Raw genomic sequence first — 21,247 nt, 5'->3', positions numbered from 1 at the left:
CTTCAACTGGAAGGCTGTATCCTTCCACCAAACCTGCCGCAGCTTCAGGGGATCACAATAGGAGAGCTGGGAGAAGCAAAGGCCGGGAAGACAGGCACCTAGGGAAAGGAGTAAAGGCAATGAATTGACATTTGTATGCAATTTGATTTTTGAATTTAGTTTGGGGTGCTGTATTCTGTGTTATTGTTCATTTTGGAATATAGGTCAACAGATGCTGCGATGGTCAGCCACAGAGGGAAGGTGAGCTGTGGGACAATTGGTGTTTGGGGTTCATTCATTGATTATAGAGTTGGATACATTAGTCTAAGATATTCCTGGCAGCGATGGCAGCCCAGGCTGTCTCCTTCTTCTACTACAAAGCCACTTGCTCTTCCGCCGGTAGCAAGAGCCGAGCCAACATGTGATGAGGTTTGATAGCACGCAACAGGCCACCACCTGTCAGGTCTCATTCCACCAAGTATTGAAGACTCCTGTGGATCAAGCTGGGTAGTAGAATTATTTGACCACATCAGTTCTCTGTTCTACAGGGTTCTGTGTAGCAGCATTGTGTCCATTATGTGCATATTGCTCACAAGTGCCTCAAGAGACGTCATCAGCACTTGCTGCCCAGTGGCCAATCTTTGGGTTGTCATGATAGCTCAAGTGCAGTTGGTGTAATAATCTGGTGCAGATTGGAGGCTTCATGCCTACTAGGATATTGAGCAATGACTTGCATGGTGTGCCATGGACATTGAGGGGAGTACAAAGAGATGCTTAGGGTCAATGTCATCCTGTAACATGGGTAAGACTTTAATCTTCATGAATCCATGTGCCTGCTCTCCCTAATGCTGACCGAAAGAATGTACTCTGCTGGGCTGGAAATGGAGCCTCAGTTACCTTTTGCACTGGTGGGTAGTAAACTGTCAGTAGGTCCAGTTCCAGCCTGGACAGAGAATGCAGCTTAGCAGTATGTGTTCACACCAATCAGGAAGTCACTATCCTGCCCTGTGGCTGAAGCAGCCATTAACACAAATACCTTGCATACTATTCTTCTCGTAAATTCAGATTGAATTGCTCCCTGAGTTAATATGTCCTCCTGCTGATTGTCCTTCTCCTCACACTTCTCCGTCTCCCAGCAGAACACTGGGAAGGAACAGTTTGTCAAAACTTAAAATCAAGGCAAAGTGCTTCAGCGCCTGGCGCGCCATTCCGCTTCCAGAATAAATGCTAGATAGCACCATACACTTATGGAATCATTGCAACGACCAGTAGAATAAGAAATGAATCAGCAACTCTTCTTAAGCAGTCCCTGGGAATCAACTTGCTTCCGCTCTGGTTTTGTGCGTTTTAAGGTGACTGATTAGGTCAAAGTAGGAACTGCAGACTCTGTCAAAGATGGGGCAGTCGGGTGGATAGTTTGTGAAGTGGTGCACTCCTTCCACTTCCAAAGGGCCTCTGTGTGCTCCCAATGCATGGCCTCATGGTTCTCAACACTATTCCCAATGCTCCTTCTCTTTGAGCGGTCATGGGCCAGAAGTTCCCAGGGGTCTGTGTGGGTGTTGCACTTCTTCAAGGAAGCTTTGACCACATCCTTGAACCTTTTTCTCTGTCTGACTAGTTATCTCCCATGACAGAGGAAGAGAGTATTTTAGTAGTTTGTTGTCAGACGTTGTGGCCTCCCCAATGTAGCTAAGAGCAATTAGGTCCTCACTGCTGGGGATACTGGCCTAGGAGAGGAGGCTGATATTTGCTTACCCTGCCACTGAATTTGGAGAATTTTGCAGAGATGGTGTTGGTATTTTTCTAGTGCCTAGAGGCGTCTACTGTTGGTAATCCAGATCTCCGATGCATGTAGGAGGTCAAGTGCTACTATTGCCTGGTAGACCATGAGTTCGTGCCAGGTTTGAGGTCTTGATCTTCAAAGACCCTTTTCCTTAATTGACCAGATGCTGGTGCAGGGAAGGCATTGGTGAATTTCATTTTTTGATGAGAGGTAGTTCCCAATGTATGGGAAAGGGTCATTTTCCAGGGTTGCCATGAACCATTATTGTTGGTGGGGGGGAGTGTGGTGCAGTGGGAGCAGGTTGATCGAGGACCTTGGTTTTGTGGATGTTTTCTGCACACTGCTCAAATATTTTCTGCACACTGCAGCTCAACTGTTATGATTCAGATGACTTCGGTTCTGGAGTGATCACTGTAGGTTGAACCATTTCCCATCAGCTTTGAAGATTAGCTCCATTTCCATGGGAAGTTAGTTGGAGATATGGTGCAACATTGTGACGAGAAAGATTGAGAAAAGTGTTGTGGCAATGACACAGCTGTGATTTATGCAATCAACTAATCTGCAATTTGTTGATGATCCATTTACACAGAATTGGTGAGAGTTTTTTCAACAGCTGAATTCTTGTATAGCTGTGTGAGTTTAAGAGAGGGTATTGAGCTCTAATATAGCAATATGACATTAAATCAGCATTGCATACTACTCAATATTACGATTAGCCTATTCTCTTTTATTGCTGACAGATATGGAGAAGATCTGGCAGGAAGGTGGACTTGGGGAAACAGGATCAATGATGACCTCATTGAATGGTGCTACAGCTTCCTCTTTTTTTTAAAGTCCTTAAGAATCAGACATACTTTAGCACACTTCTGCATTTTGCACAATATGTAACCTTGCAAATGTACCAAAGAAGCCTGTTTGTTAGGCGAGGCCAGTGGACAATTGAGTATTGATCTTGAGGATCCAAAAAGTGGACCTCCACTGTACAGAGGTGGTGTTTTTACATGCCAGACTTATTCATGGTGCAGGACTAATTTTATTAGTAATTGTCTTGTTTCGTAAGGATTACACTAACATGCTTTGGAGTGTGACTGATATAGTTCACTTCTCTAGAGATGCTAAATTCACAGGGTGCAGCACAAACATTTTAAAATAGTAAAGTAAAAGTATAGGGCAAGTTAAAGAGATCTGTCATTTTAAAATTGTTCTGGCTTCAAGATGCAATTTCATATTCATTTTGATATCTTTTGTGTGGGTTGCACATATTGAGTATAACTGGAGGATATCCTGTCATCCCCAATTAGAAAACGTTCTGTGTCCTGTACTCCTTAAAATTCCAAAACACATCCTTTGTTATTAGTTGGTTAGAAAATACACATAACTAAGGGTATTCCTTCTGCAAAGAACTGATTGAAAGCCCCACACTGCTGCTATTATGGCACAACACAATATTTGCTTAATTAAAGCAGGTAGATTGTTATAGTATTGATAGAGACACAACCAGAGTTAAAAAGATCAAACCCCTACTGTAGATGTTCACCTCTTATGGCTTCAATGATCCTTTGCTATTTTCCAACCTAGACTTTCCTATTCAAATTGTTATTAAAGGACAGAATGTACTTTTCAAAAATGGCTTTCACATATCTGAAGAGCCCAACAGCCTTACAATCAAGAAATTACTTCGTAAATTATAGCATAATCATCTTGGGGATAGGGGCAGATTAACAACATTTGATGTTTTCAACTAATGTGTTGTGGATAGAGTGGATGTGGAGAGGATGTTTCCATCAGCAGGAGAGTCTAGGATCCGAGGGCACAGCAACAAAATAAAGGGACGTCCCTTTATTGAGATGAGGAGGAATTTCTTCGGCCAGAGGGTGGTGAATCTGTGTAATTTGTTGCACAAAGGGGCCGTGGAGGTCAAGTCATTAGGTGTATTTAAAGGCAGATTGATAGTTTCTTGATTGGCAAGGGGGTTAAGGGTTATGGGGAGAAGGAGAGAGAATGGGATTAAGGGGAAAAAAAATCAGCCATGATTGAATGGTGGAACAAACTCCATGGGCTGACTGGTCTAATTCTCCTCCTGTATTTTATGGTCTTATGGTTCTGCTGCTTATTTTAGCTAATTGTTGCACCTTGAACCTTGGTGAGATGATAGGTGTTAAATCTGCGGACAAGTTGATCACATGTGAAACTCTGTGAAAACTAACCTCATCAATCAACCACTATGGCAACTTCCCTGAGGCCTTTAAGATATCTTTATTTGTCACATGTATATCGAAACACACAGTGAAATACATCTTTTTGCGTAGTGTTCTGGGGGCAGCCCGCAAGTGTCGCCTCGCTTCCGTCGCCAATATAGCATGCCCACAACTTCCTAACCCGTACATCTTTGGAATGTGGGAGGAAACCGGAGCACCCGGAGGAAACCCACGCAGACACGGGGAGAACGTACACACTCCTTATGGACAGCGGCCGGATTTGAACCCAGGTCGCTGGCGCTGTAAGGCGTTAGGCTAACCGCTACACTACTGTGCCTTTGCCTGGAACATAGAGGGATATTTTGATCGCCATTATTATTGCCAGCCTGTTAGGTATTATTTTTCAATAAATCAACTACTGATTACCTTGGCGTTGCATCCGAATCATTTTTTTTCAGTAGTCGCCACTGTAATGTGGGGGAAATGGGACTATAATAGCTATAGCAGTACCATAACGAGCAGAAAGCCCGTGCTTCTCTCCACAGATGCTGGCGGACCTGTTGAGTATATCAGGTATTTTGTGCTTTTATTTCAGATTTCCAGTCTCTGCAGGTTTATTGATTTTCAGAAAGGTCTGTTCGAGTTGGGAGATAAATATTGGTCAAACGCCATGAGAAACGTATTGTGTCTTTGATCAGATATTTATTTATTAGTCACAGGTACATCGAAACACAGTGAAACGTGGAGGCGACATCCACCAGAGAGGACACCTCCGACACTGCAGCAGCCCCGCCGAGCAGTTAGCTTTCTGCCCCGGGCAGGGGCCGGGACCAGGACCTTCCCGCCGCCGCTTCCCCGGCCGGCCCGCTGCTGGGACGGTTCGCGCATGCGCAAACGGGTGGACTGTGCGGCCTGTTCGCGTCGGTGGCGACCGGCCTCCCCGTGATGGCGGCAGCGGCGGCCCGCCAGTGACTGAGTGATCGGCGAGCTCAAAGGTGGTGAGAGCGGGCCCGGATCTGGGTGACTCCGGCAGGTTGAGAAGTCCCGAGTGGACGTCTCCGGTAACGGACGGGGAGCGCCGAGCCCGCCAAAACGCGCCCGGCCGGCGCTGCCCCTGTTGAGGAGCGTTGGCCGTTGCCCGGACAACCGGGAGGGGAGCGGAGCGGCGAGGGGTGGACCGGCCTTGTCGGGGGGCAACGTGGGCATCTGCCCCTTTACATTAGAGGTGGGGAGCGCGGCCGTAGGCGCACAAGGTAGGGACCCAGCTGTGTCTCGGTTTGCTGGGGGAGGTTGACCTGGTCTGGTGGAATCAGGGAGGGGCAATCACTGCGGTGGATTCCCCACTCACTCGAACGTGGACTGGATGAGAAGTGCCTCATTTTCACAGCTTGTTGATAACATCATCGAAAAGCAGAACTAGGCCGTTTGGACTTTCTAACCTGCTATGTTTTTGTTTAATTGCTGTCTAAAAATAGGCCTATTCTATTGTTCGTCAGTAATATATTCATGAAGAGGCAAATTGAAGGAAGGTAAAATAAAGCAAACTGTGAAGCTAGGGGAATATCACATTAACTTCATTTGATTACATAGATTCAATTATATTTTTAAATCTCAGTGTATGACCCCATAGGACGGGCATAGGATATTTATGAACTTGAATCAGTTCTGCCATTAATAGATATTTATGAGCTTGCCACTTTTTTTTCCTGAAAACCTTTAATAACAAACCTTTAATAATCAGTTTTGGATTTAAAATTAATAGACCTAATATTAGATGCCATTTGTGGAATTCCAAATTTTGTTGTTTTTTTTAATGTGTGCAGTGATTTTATTTTCCTAATTTCACTCCTGAAGATCTGTCTTTAATCTTTGGATTATGAACCCTAGTCCTAGATTTTACAACCAACAGAAATAATTTCAAAGTATCCAATAATATCTGAAATATCAAATCACACCTTAACTTTCCAAAACTTGTGAAATATACTCTTGATAATTTAACTGTTGGTGTCTGGTCACTATTGTGTTTTATCTACAGAGCACACACTTCAAGGACTTTACGCCTTCTCAAGGTGTGTATTAAGAACTGTTCATAAATTTCCAGGTCTGATCTAACCAAGGCTTTGTGTAGCTGTGGCATAATTTCTCACCCCTTGTATTTCAGTCTCCTGAACATATTGACAAGCATCCCATTGCCTTTTTGCTGCTTCTCTTTCACTATCCATTATATTTTATTAATTCATCTGTCCTGGCCTGCAAATCTCTCTACCTTTAAGAAAGTACTTTGTTTTATTTTTTTTAGGCCCAAAGGAAAAATCCAATTTCCATAGTTTTGTTCATTTAGTCATTCTATAAATATCTCTTTGTAACTTAATGCCTCTGTCTACACCACATACAATGTTTATATTTGTAATATTGGCAAATTAGCTTTTTATTCCATCGTGCAAATCATATAGCAATATGGTGAATAATTATGGCTCCAACTCAGAGTCTTGTGGGACACTACCAGTCATATTCTTACACTTTTTAGCACCATCCCATCCTTCCAACTCTGCTGCACCTCAGCTGATTTCCCGGGCAAGTCAATAATTTGCTTCCAAGTCCAGGAGCTTCTACTTTAGCTTACAGTTACATAATGACAGATTTTGTCCAATCCAAATCAAATACCTTGTAGGTGTTCTCTTGTCTGCAATTTTAATCCAAAAAACATTCACTGACATATGACCTACCCTTAGCAAATACTCAGTAATCTGCTCATTTTGGGTTTTGTCAGGACCTCTTGGCTTACAGTGTTAGTTCAAACATGAACAAAGAACTCAGTTCCAGAGGGGAGGTGAGGTGAGAGTGACTGCTCTTGAAATCAAGGCAGCATTTGACAGAGTGTGGCATGAAGGTGCCCTGATAAAACTGAAGCCAGTGGATATGAAAGTGAAAACTGGCTGGAATTTTACCTTGCGCAGTAGAAGATAATTGCAGTAGTTGGAGGTCAATCATCCTAGCCATAGGACATTACTGCATGAGTTCCTCTTGGCGGTGTCCACCATCTTCAGCTGTTTTATCAGTGAACTTTGTTCTATCACAAGGTCAGAAGTGTGAATGTCTGTACAATGTTCAACCCAGAAAATGCATTATCTGCATACAGCAAGGCCTAGACAATACTAAGAAATGGGTTGATAAGTGTTAAGTAACATTTATGGCTTGTGGCAATGAGTCTTTCCAACAAGAGAGAATCCAGCTACTCAGCCTTAACATTCAACAGCATAATCATTGCTAGTTTTCTTCATCACTATAGGTCACTAGTGATGTCACTATAGGTGAGAAGCTCGACTGGATTATCCATGTAAATGATCTGGCTATTGCCACAGGTCAGATGCTGAGTATTCTGTGATGAGCAACTTCTCAAAGTCTTTCCACCATCTACAATGCACAAATCAGAAATGTGATGGAATTCTCTTCACATCAGTCCTAGTAAAATCCCAGAGTCCTAATAAAACCAAAATCATTAAACATCAAGGGAGAAACATTCCAACAGTTGGAGTCATAATTGCTTAAAGTAAGATGGTTGAGGTTATTGAAGGAAAATCATTCCAGCCCCAGGACATCACTGCAGGAATGCCTTGGGACATACATTGAAGCCACTGTGCTCCAGTTGTGCACGGAATAAATGTTTAGGATGTTGTGATGGTATGGTAATTAAGCAGGCTGCTTTGTCTTGGATGCTGTCGCACTTCTTGAGTACTATTGGAGCTGTACTCTCCCAGGGAAGTGGGGACAGTACTATACAGTTACAGTATAATTGTATACCTCTGACTTGCATCTTGTAGATAGTGTAAAGGCTTTGGGATGTCATGTGGTGAGTTGCATGCTGCAGGATATCCTGCCTCTGATCTGTTTTTGCACCCATGGTACTTAAGTGGCTGGTTCAGTTGAAGTTCTGGATAATGGTGACCACTAAGATATTAATAGTGAGGGGTTTGGCAATGATAATGCTGTAAGATAGGAGGCTAAACTATCTCTTCTTGGAGGTATTACTGTATGGCACTTTTGGGTTTGAATGTTACTTTCCACTTATCAGCTCTTGCCTGAATGTTGTCTAGGTTGTGCTGTTTGCAGGCATTGACTGCTTCATTTGCTGTGGAGTGACTTTAACATTGCACAGTTACCGGCAAACATTCACACTTCTGCCCTACTGATCAAAGAAAAATCAGTTGAAGGTGGTTTCACTTGGGCTCTAGCAGCACCTCTCAGACCCAGTGTTGTCCTTTTCCAGACAATGGCTGTTCTCACCATCTCAAAGGCAGTTAAAGATGGGTAATAAATAGTAGTTAAAAGACAATGCCTGGTCTGTCTGATCATCTGAAAATGTAAGTGTTCAGTTATTCTTTCCTTAGTTACAGTATTGTGTACTGTTCTGGTCGTCACAATACAAGAAGGATGTGATAGCTATAGGGAGACTGCAGAAGAGATTCACCAGGATGTCGTCTGGAATGGAGGGCTGTAGTTACAAAGAGAGATTGGATATGCTGAGTTTATTCTCACTGGAACGTAGAAGGCAGATGGGTCACCTTTTATAAAGTTATGAGGGGCATAGGTAGGATAGATGGTCATGATCTTTTTCTCAGGGCAGGAGAGTCTAGAACTAGAGGACATAGGTTTAAGGTGAGGGGAATAAATTTAAAGGAGATCCAAGGGGTACACAGTTATGGCTGTTGCTTCATACAGTCTGGGTTGAATTTGCACCTGCAGCTCATGAGCTGCGTTAACCCACCAAGTGGAGTGATGTGCACAAATCTTTTAAGCAAAGATTTTAAAGTTCTTAATACTACTGACAACTATGTTTGATTTGAATTATATAAATTTGTGTATACTTCCCATTTATGTGCAATTCCTGTTTGACCTTGAAGAGCAGCACAGTGAAGTCTCATGTTGCACTTACCTGATGCTCTTACGTGCACACTTTTAAAGGGGTGAAACTCTAGTTGGGCTCCAGAATAGGAACTCTTGGTATTTCCCAGCCTTGCCACAACTTTGTTCTTTCTAGAATCCAGCAGGGAAACATATGAGGCAATTGTACCTGCTCAACTCTTTGCTCACAAATCATTCCATTCCCACAACCTCCAGCTGAGTTACCAATTAAACAGATCAGCGATCATAGCTAGGACTGTTGGGATGTGTGGGAAAGTACCATATTTTGCATTTCCCTGATTTGGAGTTAGCTGGTATTTTAATCTTTAAAGATTACTTATGATCTTAAAGAGAATAAGATCACTTTATTAACGTGTATTTTGAAAGAAATTGGAGTGACTAATAGAGGGAGAACTTGTGAAGTTCTGGTGCTTATGACTTTTTATGTGACAGTTTATTTCAGGTGACTTCAGGAGTGAGGCTTCTATGCACTTGACAAGTGTTCTTCAGAAGAGAGTTTCTTGTATCCTGGTTTCCTGGATCCTTTTATAGAACTGACATCCGTACGTTTGTGTCCTGCAATGGAAGATCTTCCCAAACCGCCATCTCCACTAGATGTAGGAGTAGATCTATGTAGAACTGATACAGAACTGCAAAAAATGTTAATTGATGAGAGAATGAGATGTGAACATCACAAAAACAACTATCAGACACTGAAGGCTGAACACACAAGGTATTGCAAGTAATTGTATGTGCTAGAAAACCGTATAAAACTGAAAATGCAGTGCATTCTTGCAGATGGGCACAGAGAAAATAACATTTAGCATAAGAGTTCCATTTTTTCCACACTTGTGTCAAGGTGGTTCAGGCCTTGTGGAAGGGACTTCAGTTATTTGAAGTGACCAGTAAAGCTATGGTTATTTCATTACTCCAGAGAAGTTTAATGGGAGAATTAACAGAGTCATTCAAAATATAAAGGACTTTGATAGGGTAAATGAGGAGAAGCTGGTTCCACTGCCAGGAGAGCCAGTTTTAAGGGGACAAAATTTAAGAAAATTAGCAAAAAAGGCAGAGGCAAAATGAGAAATTATTTTACAAAACAGCCTATATATAGCACTTTTCAATTTTGCAAATAGTATCAAGATGCCGGTGACAGTAACAAAATAATTTTAACGCTGAGCCACGGAAAGAGACAACGAAACAGATTGCCAAGCCTTAAGTTTCAAAGTAGTATTCTAAAGGAGGAAAGAAGTAGAGTTAGAGAGGTATGCACATCAAAGCTTAGAGTACCAGAATGAGCAGTGGTGGAGTGATTGAATTCAGTGATGTGCAGGCAGATGGAATTGGAGGCATGCAGAGATCTTGAAAGCTTATAGGGCTGTTTGAGGTCACAGATGGGGAGTAGTGAGGCTGTGGAGGATATGGAAACAGTAATATGGATTTTAAATTGAGGCCCATCTGATTGGGAGTCAGGGTAGGTCAACTAACACAGAGAGAAGGGTGAATAAAAGTTGATATGAATTAAGCTACAAGCAGTAAAGTTTTGCTGGAGCAGAACCTTAAAGTTAAAACTTGTGAAAATTGTAACATGTTAAAATTGAAGATAGTGTGTCTGATGATAGTGGATGGTAATAGTTACAGAATAGATGAACTAATCACGAGAGGCAATAACCAATACAGAAGTGTGGCTCAAATGTGTGTAGGGATGGGAATTAAATTTTTCAATATACATGAGGAGGGTTGGGTTTGTCTTAATAATAAAGGTGACATAAAGCAAAGGTGGGGGCGAGATCTTGCCACAGTAGACAGAGAAGTAGGCTGATTATGAAATGAAGATAAATGATAACAAAGAATAGAAGAACACTAGTAGTGGGCATGTTTAGAATTCTTCTAACTCTGTTGGAAGGAGAATTGACAAAATAGATTTCTTGCAAATATTGATAGGGGTTTGTAATCTTCATGGTCTGTGAAAATCAAACTGTTAGCAGTATGGAGGCTGTTCATGGAATATATTTGGGACAGTTTTTAGAGCATTGCTTCATGAAACCAATTAGCAAATAAGCTATTTTATACATTACCTTGTGCAATGAGACATATTGGGGACTCTCTAGGGAAAAGTGATCATTATGTGATGAAATTTTGTATTCAGTTCAAGTGGAACATAATTCAGTGTCTTGAACTGAATTAACTAGAAATGAGGGAGATAAACAATGACAAACATTTAAAGAAATGTGTCAACTTTCCAACAAATGTACACTTCATTGAGAAGTAACAGCTCCACAGGAAAGTGATCCATCCACAGCTAACCAAGGACATTGAGGGTAATTCTAGATTAAAAGAGGATTAAAATGTTGCCAAGAAAAGTGTGGAGAGTTTTAGGGAGTAGCAACATGTGACCAAAAAAATTGATGAAGGGAGAAGAAAGGGTATGAAAATAAATTAGTAAGTTTAAAAACATGATAATATATATGAAATAACAAATATAAATGTGGCAAAGCAGGAGAACCTATAATGGAAAATAAAAAAATTGGTTGAGGCATTAAATAAGCATCTTGTATCTGGCATCACTTTAGATGACATATCAAACTTTTAACAAGGGAGAAGCCAGTAGTCCAATGAATGTAAAGTAATTCATATCACTAAATGCAAGTATATTAGGCATTAAGAGGACTGAAAGACAACAGATCTCTGTATCTCAAGATTCTAAAGGTGGCATCTATGGAGATGGTGATGATCTTCCAAATTTCTCTAGGTTCTTTAGATACCAGCAGTTTGGAAGGTGGTAAATGTAACACTGTTGTAAAACAAAGGAAGGGGAGAGCAGATAGATCAATCACCCTGATATCAAGTGTCAGCAAAATCCATCAAGGACATGGTAATGGCATTTAGAAAACCGAGTGATTAGAGAGCTAGTGTTGTTCATACACTGGAAAATGAGCTGACAAATCTAATAGAGTTTTGTTAATGAGGGTATTAGTATCGTAGATAATGGGATGTTGTAGGTGTAGCATATCTGTACGTTTAAAAGGTGTGGAATGTAGTCTTCCTGTAATTGCTGAGATTGTACAGGGCGTAATATGTGCAGATTTGTCTTCTAAAACCAAGGAAGGGCGTACTTTCCAAAAGCAAAAAGCTATGTATGCTGGAAATCTGAAATAAAATCAGGAAGTGTCTGAGATTATCCGCAGGCCAGGCAGTATCTGTGGAGAGAGAAAAAGAGTTAATGTTTCAAATCACAACTTCATTGTCCTGAAGGTTATAATTTCGTTAGAGTTGCTGAAATGTAGTTCACTAGATTGATTGACAGGGTGAGGATATTGCCCTATGATTGAGCCAAATTGCCCATATTCCATGGAATTGAGAAGAATGAGAGACAATGTCATTTAAGCATAAGATGCTGAGGGTTTTCTCAGGTGGAAAACTTAGAACTAGGAGAGTGGTCTATGGATGAGAATAAAACTGTTCAGGATGAGATGAGAAATTGGAGACAGTGAATTGTTGTGATCTGCAAAGCAGTATCTGAAAGGGTAGCGGAAGTGGATTGAATCTGAACCTTCCAAAGAAAATTGGATATCAGCATAAAATAAAGTGCAGGGCTGTGTGCTGCTGGAAATGTTAATACATCTGTTCACTTTGTAACTAAAGATTAATTTCCTCAATGTCTTCAGTGTTGTATTTTTATCTTGCTGTATGTTATGTAGTATATCTTTTGGATGTTGCTCATATTTTATAGTGCAACAACATCGTTTAGTTCTATGGCAACAAATCATAGCATCTGTGGTTCCTGTTTGTGCATCAGTACATTGAAACTACTGGAGTTACTGTTTGTACTAATTGCATGTGGTGGAAGAGTCAGGAGCCATTTTGTAGTTAGTGTATTGCCAGTGGTTATCAGCTATGTCCCCTAATAGTTTTTGAAACTGGCCCACAGAAAAGGCAGGGAATTTAAGGAAACGGTTCACTTTAAGATGACACAGAATGATTGTTGAAACTGGTCTGGCAACACGTCTCTTTCAGTTTTGTTCAGAACATAATTCTACCCTTGGCATGCAAATTTAACATGAATATTTTTGTTGCTCACTGGTATGTGTGCTATCTGGTCTTTTTGAATTGTAGTGATGCAAATCATGTCTTTTAATCCCGTTTATGAAGTCACCTGCCTTCATGGTTGCGGACAACTTGAAAAGGCCATAAGCTTGTTTCTGTTATTAGGAATTTCGCTACTAATGTGTGAACCTTAGAGTTGAGAATTTTGCACAACTCAGAATAGTTTGATAGCATTATCCTTTGAAAAACCTGTCATTCCTGTATGGAATTTTTACAAAGGAGCAAACATAAGAAAGGATATGGGGAAAACAAAACTTGCCCTTTTTATGGCATGACTTTGCTTAGAAGTATCAGTCCCCTCCAATCCCTGCTCCCACCCCAGGGGACTGCTTTGGGGATGTTAGTTACATAAAATACCAGAAAGCAGATGGAACAGGTTGGAACTACTTCTTCAATCCAGACAGAAAGTTGCTCTGGCTGTCTTACTCAGAAAAACTTTATTTCAGAATAATGAAATATCAAGTGCCTTGTCAGTAGAAAAATAAAAGAACATCTTCAAAAAAAACTTAAGTGCTTAACAACAACACAGGCTTGCATTTATATAGCACATTTAACATAATGACCCGAGCCATTGAGGAACAGATGATCAAAAACTTGGTCAAAGTTGTAGGTTTTATGGAGCATTAACAGATGAGACCATAGTAATCTATTGCTAATGATGAAAAAGTGGCCCAGGGTAACCCAAGGGCCTTCAGTAAACCTGGTGCACATGTGTCAACCCATTTTTAGCTTTTGTATACAAGAGCTTTCAAATGCATAAGAGTTACTTCCAACACATGAGAAATTCAGCTGTAACCTGAAAACAAATTTTGAGATCCGACAAAATACAAAATCACAATATAAAAAAAGAAAAATACAGAACTTCAACCGGTTCATTAACTGAATGAAATCTGCAAGAAAACAAAGTTTCCATTTCCTGTGTTTCATATTTAACACAACATTACAATATAATCCAAAGAGTCACTTCCCCCTACCACTGCCACTGCAGTCCTCTCCGGTGAGAAATTGGAGGGAAGTATGTATAGGGGCCTGGGTGACTGCAGAACAAGTGCAGTCCCAAATTATTCATCATGGGACTGTGACTAGATCCTTGTAGATTGGGAACATCCTGACTAAATAGGGATGGGATTTCAATAATGTTTTGTAATAACTGAATGCAAAGGGTATAACCATGAGAAAACTTTGAGAAAAATGACCTGCCCATGGAAATGCACCTAAAAATCATTGGCTCCCCTGGAAAAAAAAATGTGTAAGAGCTGGAGCAACACACAATCTGCTGGAACTCAGCAGGTCGAGCAGAGTCTCTCTCTCAGGTGCCTCTCCACTCTCAGTCCTGATGCAGGGTTTCGGCTGGAAACGTCAGCAATTTCTTTCCTCCCACTGATGCTGCTCGACCCACGGAGTTCTTCCAGCAGATTGTGTGTTGCTTCAGATTCCAGCGTTGGCAGTCTCTTGTGTGTCTCTCTTGTGTAAGAGCTGCTTCTGCTGAAATGTACTCTAGTAGCATAAGAAAAGGGCGTAATGACAATTTTACTATTCCAGCTTAACTTTTTCAGTTTTTAAAAATGTTTACATTAACAGCTGAGTTACCTAACCGGCTAGGCCTAATCTCCCCTGTTAGATCAGTGGGTGCATTTTGTGGTTTGCAGGATGATTCCAGATTAATTATTGTTCTGTGCCATTATGTGGCCTTTCTGGGATAGTGCAGTACTCAGATCACCCTCTTGGGTTAAGATGAATAAAAAGCACCCAGCAAACTGAACCCTGCTCCTGGTGTTGCTGTCGATCTCTCACTCCCATCAGCTTCCCGCCAAAAGCCCTCTACCCCTCTGCTGCACTGTCAGCCCTCACAACCCTGCTGCTGCAGCTGTCAGGCCCTTCCCCCTTCCAGTGCTGCTCCTTTATCCCTTTGTTGGATGTGCTGCTCGCTCGCACCAGAGTGTGCACACACTGCTTCTCTACGTCACCCCATCCCCCAGTTTGTATCTCACACACATGCATTTAGCCCCATTGTTATTTACCATCCTAGAATGTGCTGTACACCATCATGATTTCCCATAATGTTTTCACCTTTGGCTGTAGGGGTCCGAATCATTTAAAAAGAACAAGAAATATGGGCAATCTGCAAGACTTGCCAGTTATGCTTTTGTCTTCTGTAGTTAAAGAATTTAGAAGCATTGCAGGGGAACTTAAGCTACATTGCACACATTGTGGGTACTCTTGGAATAATTACTTCTTATTCCCACAGCATTACCGGCACTCCGTAAAGTTCAGGCCTCTAATCCCCTGTTTTTCCACAAGCTGCTAGTTTCTGATCCCCGCTCCCAACCCCAACCTCCCCACTGACATCAATATGCCTGTTTCCAATCTCATTCCCTCCTTTCCACTCCTAACTCAACAGGGGCCAGACTACATTCCTGACTGGAACCCAACTTCACCAAAATCAACATGGGGCAGTGTCCATTCATGATCATATCATACCACACCCCTGTCAAATCCTGGGCTCCAATATCCCCCCACTCCCTCACCCAGACTGAGCCTGTGGCATTCACAAATCTAGCTTTGCAAGAGGAAGAAAGAACAGCACATTTTCACCTGCACAAAATGTGAGACCTTGGTCATAACTGAAACTTGGCACAATGGGCTGTTGGATCCAGATATTTTCAAATCCACGGTTCTATTAGGATTCCAAGAATGAGTTGAAAACAACTTGGTGCTTCACAAAGTTTTATTGGAAAAGTTTAAAACAAAGAAACAGTCACAGAGCGCATGGCACTAGCTTCACTACAAGGAGATGAGCTGAGACAAAAGGAACTAAAGATGAGCTTGGGCCAGGGGGAAGAGAGCAAGATAAGCAAGAGAGATAGGGGAGAGAGAGATTAACAATAAACAACACCTTTTATACCTGAGATAAGGGGTACTCCTTAACTAACAATAATTCAATCAAAAAACCTATTAGATCCCTGTGGCAAAACTAACCAATGAGAAAACACGTATTCACTTGATGGACGAACCAATAAGCTAGGAAGCGGCCATTCCTTGTGCAGCCACTTGAGGTGTATTAAACACTATACATGTTAAAAAAAACTACTTAAAACAATCAAATCCAACAGGGCCAATGAGCTAAACATGATCATTGGCTCACTGCATTGGAGTTTCCAGGCAAATAGGTCTAAATTACTCCTGGTTGCAGGACATTACTACGTGTACTTGTGGATTGTACTCTGAAACAAAAATATGATGTGCAGGTGTAGCAAGAAAATCTGAGAAATCTTAGTAAGACACTAGCTTTGGCTGAACTAATATGGTACAGTTCTAGACACTGTTCTACAACAAGGGTGGCTAGGTATTAGAAGCAGTGCAATGTTGGATCTGGAGATGATGTTGTCCAGAAGGTTCTTTTATACTACAAACTAGTTCAAGGTGGATAGATAAGGGAGTCTTCTCTGATGGGAACAACAAGGACAGTCTTGGTTTATGCTGCCATGACATCTCAGGCTTACAGACAAAGAAACTACAGAAGTACAGAACCAACTATACTACAAATTACTGAAAATCTACTGAAAATTCACAGATAAACAGGTGTTTTTACAAACATATAAGCAAGCATAAAGAAAATTAAACTAAAAGAAAAATAACAATTTAAATAGCAATTTAGATCCTAATCTAACAGCAGAAACAGTCAGACAGTTGCCCAGTTGAAAAAGGTGAAGAACTTTGGGGTTGCTTATTATATTAAGAAAATACTTTCAGGTCAAAAAATGTGTCCTTTGTAACTTGAGCAGAATACAGCCTAATAGAACTAAAAGGAAAGGTTTTATTAGTGAAGTATGTTCTTCAATCTGATGTATTATAGAACTGTCAATTTTTTTGTAAGTGGATTTGATGAATTATTGCAAGACTCATGTAAAAATGGTTGACTGTTGCTGCAGGTTGCAGAATGAATATGGAAAAGCCCAGAATGAGCTGAAGCGAATGCAGACGGACAAACAAAGTACTCATGAGAAATTCCAACTTCTTCTTGCTGAACTTCGTGGGGAATTATTAGACAAAACAAGGGAACAAGAGGAACTGAAAATGCAGGTGACATTATAGTTCTCATAAAATAAAATTCTAATCAACTGTCTAACAAATTTAAAGTAGCAAAAGATCCCAAGTTGCTTCAACAGAGCACTCTTAAACATAAATTGATGTCCAACCACATTAAGAGATAATAGGGCAAATGATCAAAAATTAGTACAGGGAGATAAATTTAATGGAGTGCCTTGCGGGAGGAAAAGGAATCATGATTCCAGACACCATAGCCAGAGGAAACATCAACTGTGCATCTACCCTGTCATGCCCCTTTAGGTATGGAAGTGGGTTTTAATAGCTGATGAGTTGATGAAGGTGCGGAGTGAACACTGTTATGGAAGTGAAAAGAGGCAGTCTTAGTGATGTCATGGATATATGACCTGAAGCCCATGATAGAGTGGGAATTAACACCAAAGTTGTGAATGACGTGGGTTGGTTTCAGACAGTTGTCTGGAGAGGGATGGAGTCTGAAATGTAATTGATTCAAACAGAGTTTCTGTTTAGGTGGGCATGAATATGGGGACCTGCAACACTAAAATAAAATCGAACTAAAAATTTTGCTAAACGTCTACATTGTGCGTTAGTAGATGCTTTGGAAAAAATTCTGTTTATGCATGTGAGAAAGGAAGTCATACATTTATATCATGAGATAAGCTAGGGTGTCATAAGAAACACAAGATCATTAGCAACCTTTTCCTTGTTTTGCACAGTTACTAGAACAGCAGTTAATAAAACAAAAACCTCAGTAGGCAAATTAAAGTACAGAATGGAAAATAACCTGGCAGGAAGCTCATGGTCAACTGGGTGAACCCTGTCCCCCTAAATGCTTCTGAGACCTGGACTACCTACAAGTACCTCAAGGCACTGGAAGAATACCACCTATGCTGTCTCCGCAAAATCCTGCAAATTCACAAGTGGCTTAAGTGAACCAACGTTAGCATCCTCTCCAAGGTCAGCACTCAAAGCTTCAAGGCCCCAGCTGCTCTCAGTCAGACAATTTGAACCAGCCACATCTCAACCATGCCTGCATTCAGACTCCTGAAACAAACATTCCGTTCCAAGGTATGCCTTGGGAGGCAGTTACCAGGTGGACAGAGAAAAAAATTCAAGGATATGTTCAAAGATTCCCACTGACTCCTCCACACCGCTGGCCCATGAAAACTCAAAGTTGGCAATGTTGAAGGAGCATTCAGAATGGCATTGCATAGTGATCACACACAACCTTCCATAAGCAGTGGAACGAGTGTGCTACATCACAACTACCCACCCACCATCTCATCAGCATCTGTCCCATCTCTGGAAGAATCTGCTGTTCCACAGTGGCCTCATCCGTCCCCTCAAAATTCACAAAGCCAGAGTGGAAGTAAGTAATCCTCAATTCCGAGTGGCTGCCGAACATAGAACAGCTTGCTAAAACTAAGTGCACTGTGAAGATCACAAAAGAGAACCAGACTCTGTATGGTGCCTCTTGCAACCTCAGGATGTCACAAGCACTTTATAGCCAATGTGCTGAAATGTGTTATCATTGTAAAATCGGAAGCCCAGCAGCTAATTTGCTTACAAGAAGGCTCCCACATACAGCAGCCAATTTGCAATATGATAACTTCAGTTTTTGTGATCATGACTGAGGGAATAGATATTGGCCAGAATACTGTGGCTAACATTCATGCCCTTTCTCAAAATAGAACATGGGACCTTTTTGTTTATCTGTGATCGAAGTTAGTGCCAACTAAGTGATCTGTTAGTCATCGAGTACAAGTAATACTTTTGACCACAGGAAGCAGTGAAGTGGAGAGTCAAAAGGCTGCTCCCTAACATCAGATAAATAAGTTAAAATGAAAGTCGTTAAAAACTTGGACCTCCCTGCCTTAAATGGGGCACTGTGAAGCTATTTCAGAAATGAATATTTAAGAAATTTTTAGATATGTTGTATGGAGCCCTCTCTTCACCCTCAGATGGATATGGAAGTTCCCAGAATCAGATTTATTATCACTGATATATGACATGAAATTTGTTTTTTGCAGCAGCAATATAATCCATAAAGCAAATAATAAATCGGATGAATGAATCAAATAAATAAATAAATAGATGCATGGAGCAAACAAGCAGGCAGAAAAAAGGAATAATGAGGTGGTTCATGGATCGTTCAGAAGTCTGATGGTGGAGGGGAAGAAGCTGTTTCTGAACTGTTGAGTTTGGGTCTTCATGCTCCTGTACCTCCTTTCTGATGGTAGTAACAAGAAGAGGGCTTGACCTGGATGGTGAGGGTCCTTAATGATGGTTGCTGTCTTCCTGAGGCACTGCCTCTTGAAGATGTCCTCGAGGGTGGGGAGGGTTGTGCCCGTGATGGAATTGGCTGAGTCTACAACCCTCTGCAGCCTCTTGCAATCCTGTGCATTGGAGCCTCCATACCAGGCTGTGATGCAACCAGTCAGGATGCTCTCCATCGTACATCTCTAGAAACTTGTAAGAATCTTTGGTGACATACCAAATCTCCTCAACCTCCTAATGAAGTCGAGCCACTGGCGTGCCTTCTTAGTGATTGCATCATTGTGCAGGGACCAGGATAGGTCCTCAGATATTGATGCCCAGGAACCTGAAGCTGCTCACCCTTTCCACTGCTGACCCCTCAATGAGGACTGGTGTGTGTTCTCCCAATTTACCCTTCCTGAAGTACACAGTCAGTTCCTTGGTCTTGCTGATGTTGAGTGCGAGGTTGTTGTTGCGACACCAATCAACCAGCCATTATATCTCACTCCTGTATGCCTCCTTGTCACCATCTGAGGTTCTAACATCAACAGTGGTATTGTCAATGAATTTATAGATGGCGTTTAAGCTGTGCTTAGCCACACAATCATCAGTGTAGAGAGAGTAGAGCAGTCGGGCATGGTGTTTATTTGAAGAAATACACTGTAAGGGGTTCACTTGTGTTGTTCAAAAACTTTCCCTCAGTCAACGCACTAAACACATGGAGACACAAGAGACTGCAGAAGTTGGAATCTGGAGCATAAAATAAATTCCTCATGCAGGTTCTCTATCTGAAAACCAGACAATCCCTCTGCCTCGATTCACTGAGTTCATCCAACAATTTGTCTTTTGATCACTGAACACAATTTGCAATCATTTATTACATTGTTATGAATGGAAGCTGTTGATGAGTTGACTGTTGTGTTTGCCTATGTTACATAGCTTAAGTACTTAGTAGACGGTGAAGCTCTTTGGATACCTTGAGATTGTGAATGATATTCTTTTTGTAGTAAACATGAGAAAGGTAAATCTAAAACATCCAAGTGATCAAGGCATGGAATAGATTTTCTGGGTAGATTGCAGAAACTCTGAATGTAGTTAAATGTTGTAATGGATATGCTATAGGTTTTTACCTTCCTTGTTATGTTGTAAGTTAATAGGAACCATAACATGATCTTCATTTGATGAATGGTATACAGATTTATATCTTGGCACTGAAATCTAATTGTTGAATTGTAATCACTGCTGTTGCATCTAACAAATTCTAATAGATATGTAATTTGCTGTTCTTTATCTGGTAGCAGAAGTTATGTGATGTCAAGTGATTTTATATTTTAGAGCGCATTCATCTCTGACCTTGCCCATTAACATTGGTCGTTAGAGTTTTTAAAAATGTTTTTAAGTATGTTTTGTAAAACAAAAATACTGATGAATTTAAGCCCACATGCTAATCCCTTTAGTAAAATCCACAAACCACACATGGTTGACAGAATTAAAAACAATTAGGTACGTAACTAAAACGTATGGAAAATACCCTAACTGTTCCAGTTATTACTGAAGTTATTGTACTGAGAGAAACCTTAAGATAAAAATTTTGATTTGCTAGGGACTTTCAGGAATCTGATGCAAAATCTACAAAGCACTATACAAGTGTTACTTTGTTGCCTCTGAACCCCAGCTTTGAATCTGATCTTGGGTGCTGTCTGTTTGGAGCTCCCCATGACTGCATGGGTTTCCAACAGGTGTTGTTGCAACTCCCAAATGCTGGGAGGTCAATTGGTAACTGTAGATTACCCCTTAATACAAATAAGTGGCAAAAGAATTAAAGGAGGCTTGATTAGCATACGGGAGAGAGTAAGTTGCAGGGCCACAGAGGAGAAGGGGAATGGAAGTACTGGGATTTGGAGTCAGTGTGGATCTGATGAGCTGAATGGCTCATTTTGTGCTGTAATACATC

At 41.1% G+C, this 21,247-nt stretch overlaps 1 protein-coding gene across 8 annotated transcripts in view; it reads left to right on the top strand.

Moving 5' to 3' along the window:
• Nucleotides 1-4,825: 4,825 nt before the first annotated feature.
• The window catches only part of cep83 (centrosomal protein 83), a 50,878-nt gene continuing 34,456 nt past the window's right edge, over nucleotides 4,826-21,247 (top strand). For 3 of the 8 annotated variants that reach the window (XM_052034248.1, XM_052034247.1, XM_052034250.1), the window contains exons 1-3: nucleotides 4,829-5,213; nucleotides 9,316-9,595; nucleotides 16,902-17,052. In XM_052034248.1, the coding sequence (XP_051890208.1) occupies nucleotides 9,444-9,595; nucleotides 16,902-17,052 (303 nt within the window). In that variant the 5' untranslated portion in view covers nucleotides 4,829-5,213; nucleotides 9,316-9,443. Of the gene's footprint in view, nucleotides 5,214-5,995; nucleotides 6,030-9,315; nucleotides 9,596-16,901; nucleotides 17,053-21,247 lie in introns of all 8 variants that reach the window. The other 5 variants (XM_052034243.1, XM_052034245.1, XM_052034249.1 and 2 more) reach the window with 5 other exon arrangements.

This window comes from Pristis pectinata, chromosome 19, assembly GCF_009764475.1.
Source record: "Pristis pectinata isolate sPriPec2 chromosome 19, sPriPec2.1.pri, whole genome shotgun sequence".
Classification (NCBI taxonomy): domain Eukaryota; kingdom Metazoa; phylum Chordata; class Chondrichthyes; order Rhinopristiformes; family Pristidae; genus Pristis; species Pristis pectinata.
The sequence above is the reverse complement of the archived record's forward strand: the minus strand, read 5'-3'. Positions and strand labels throughout refer to the sequence as shown.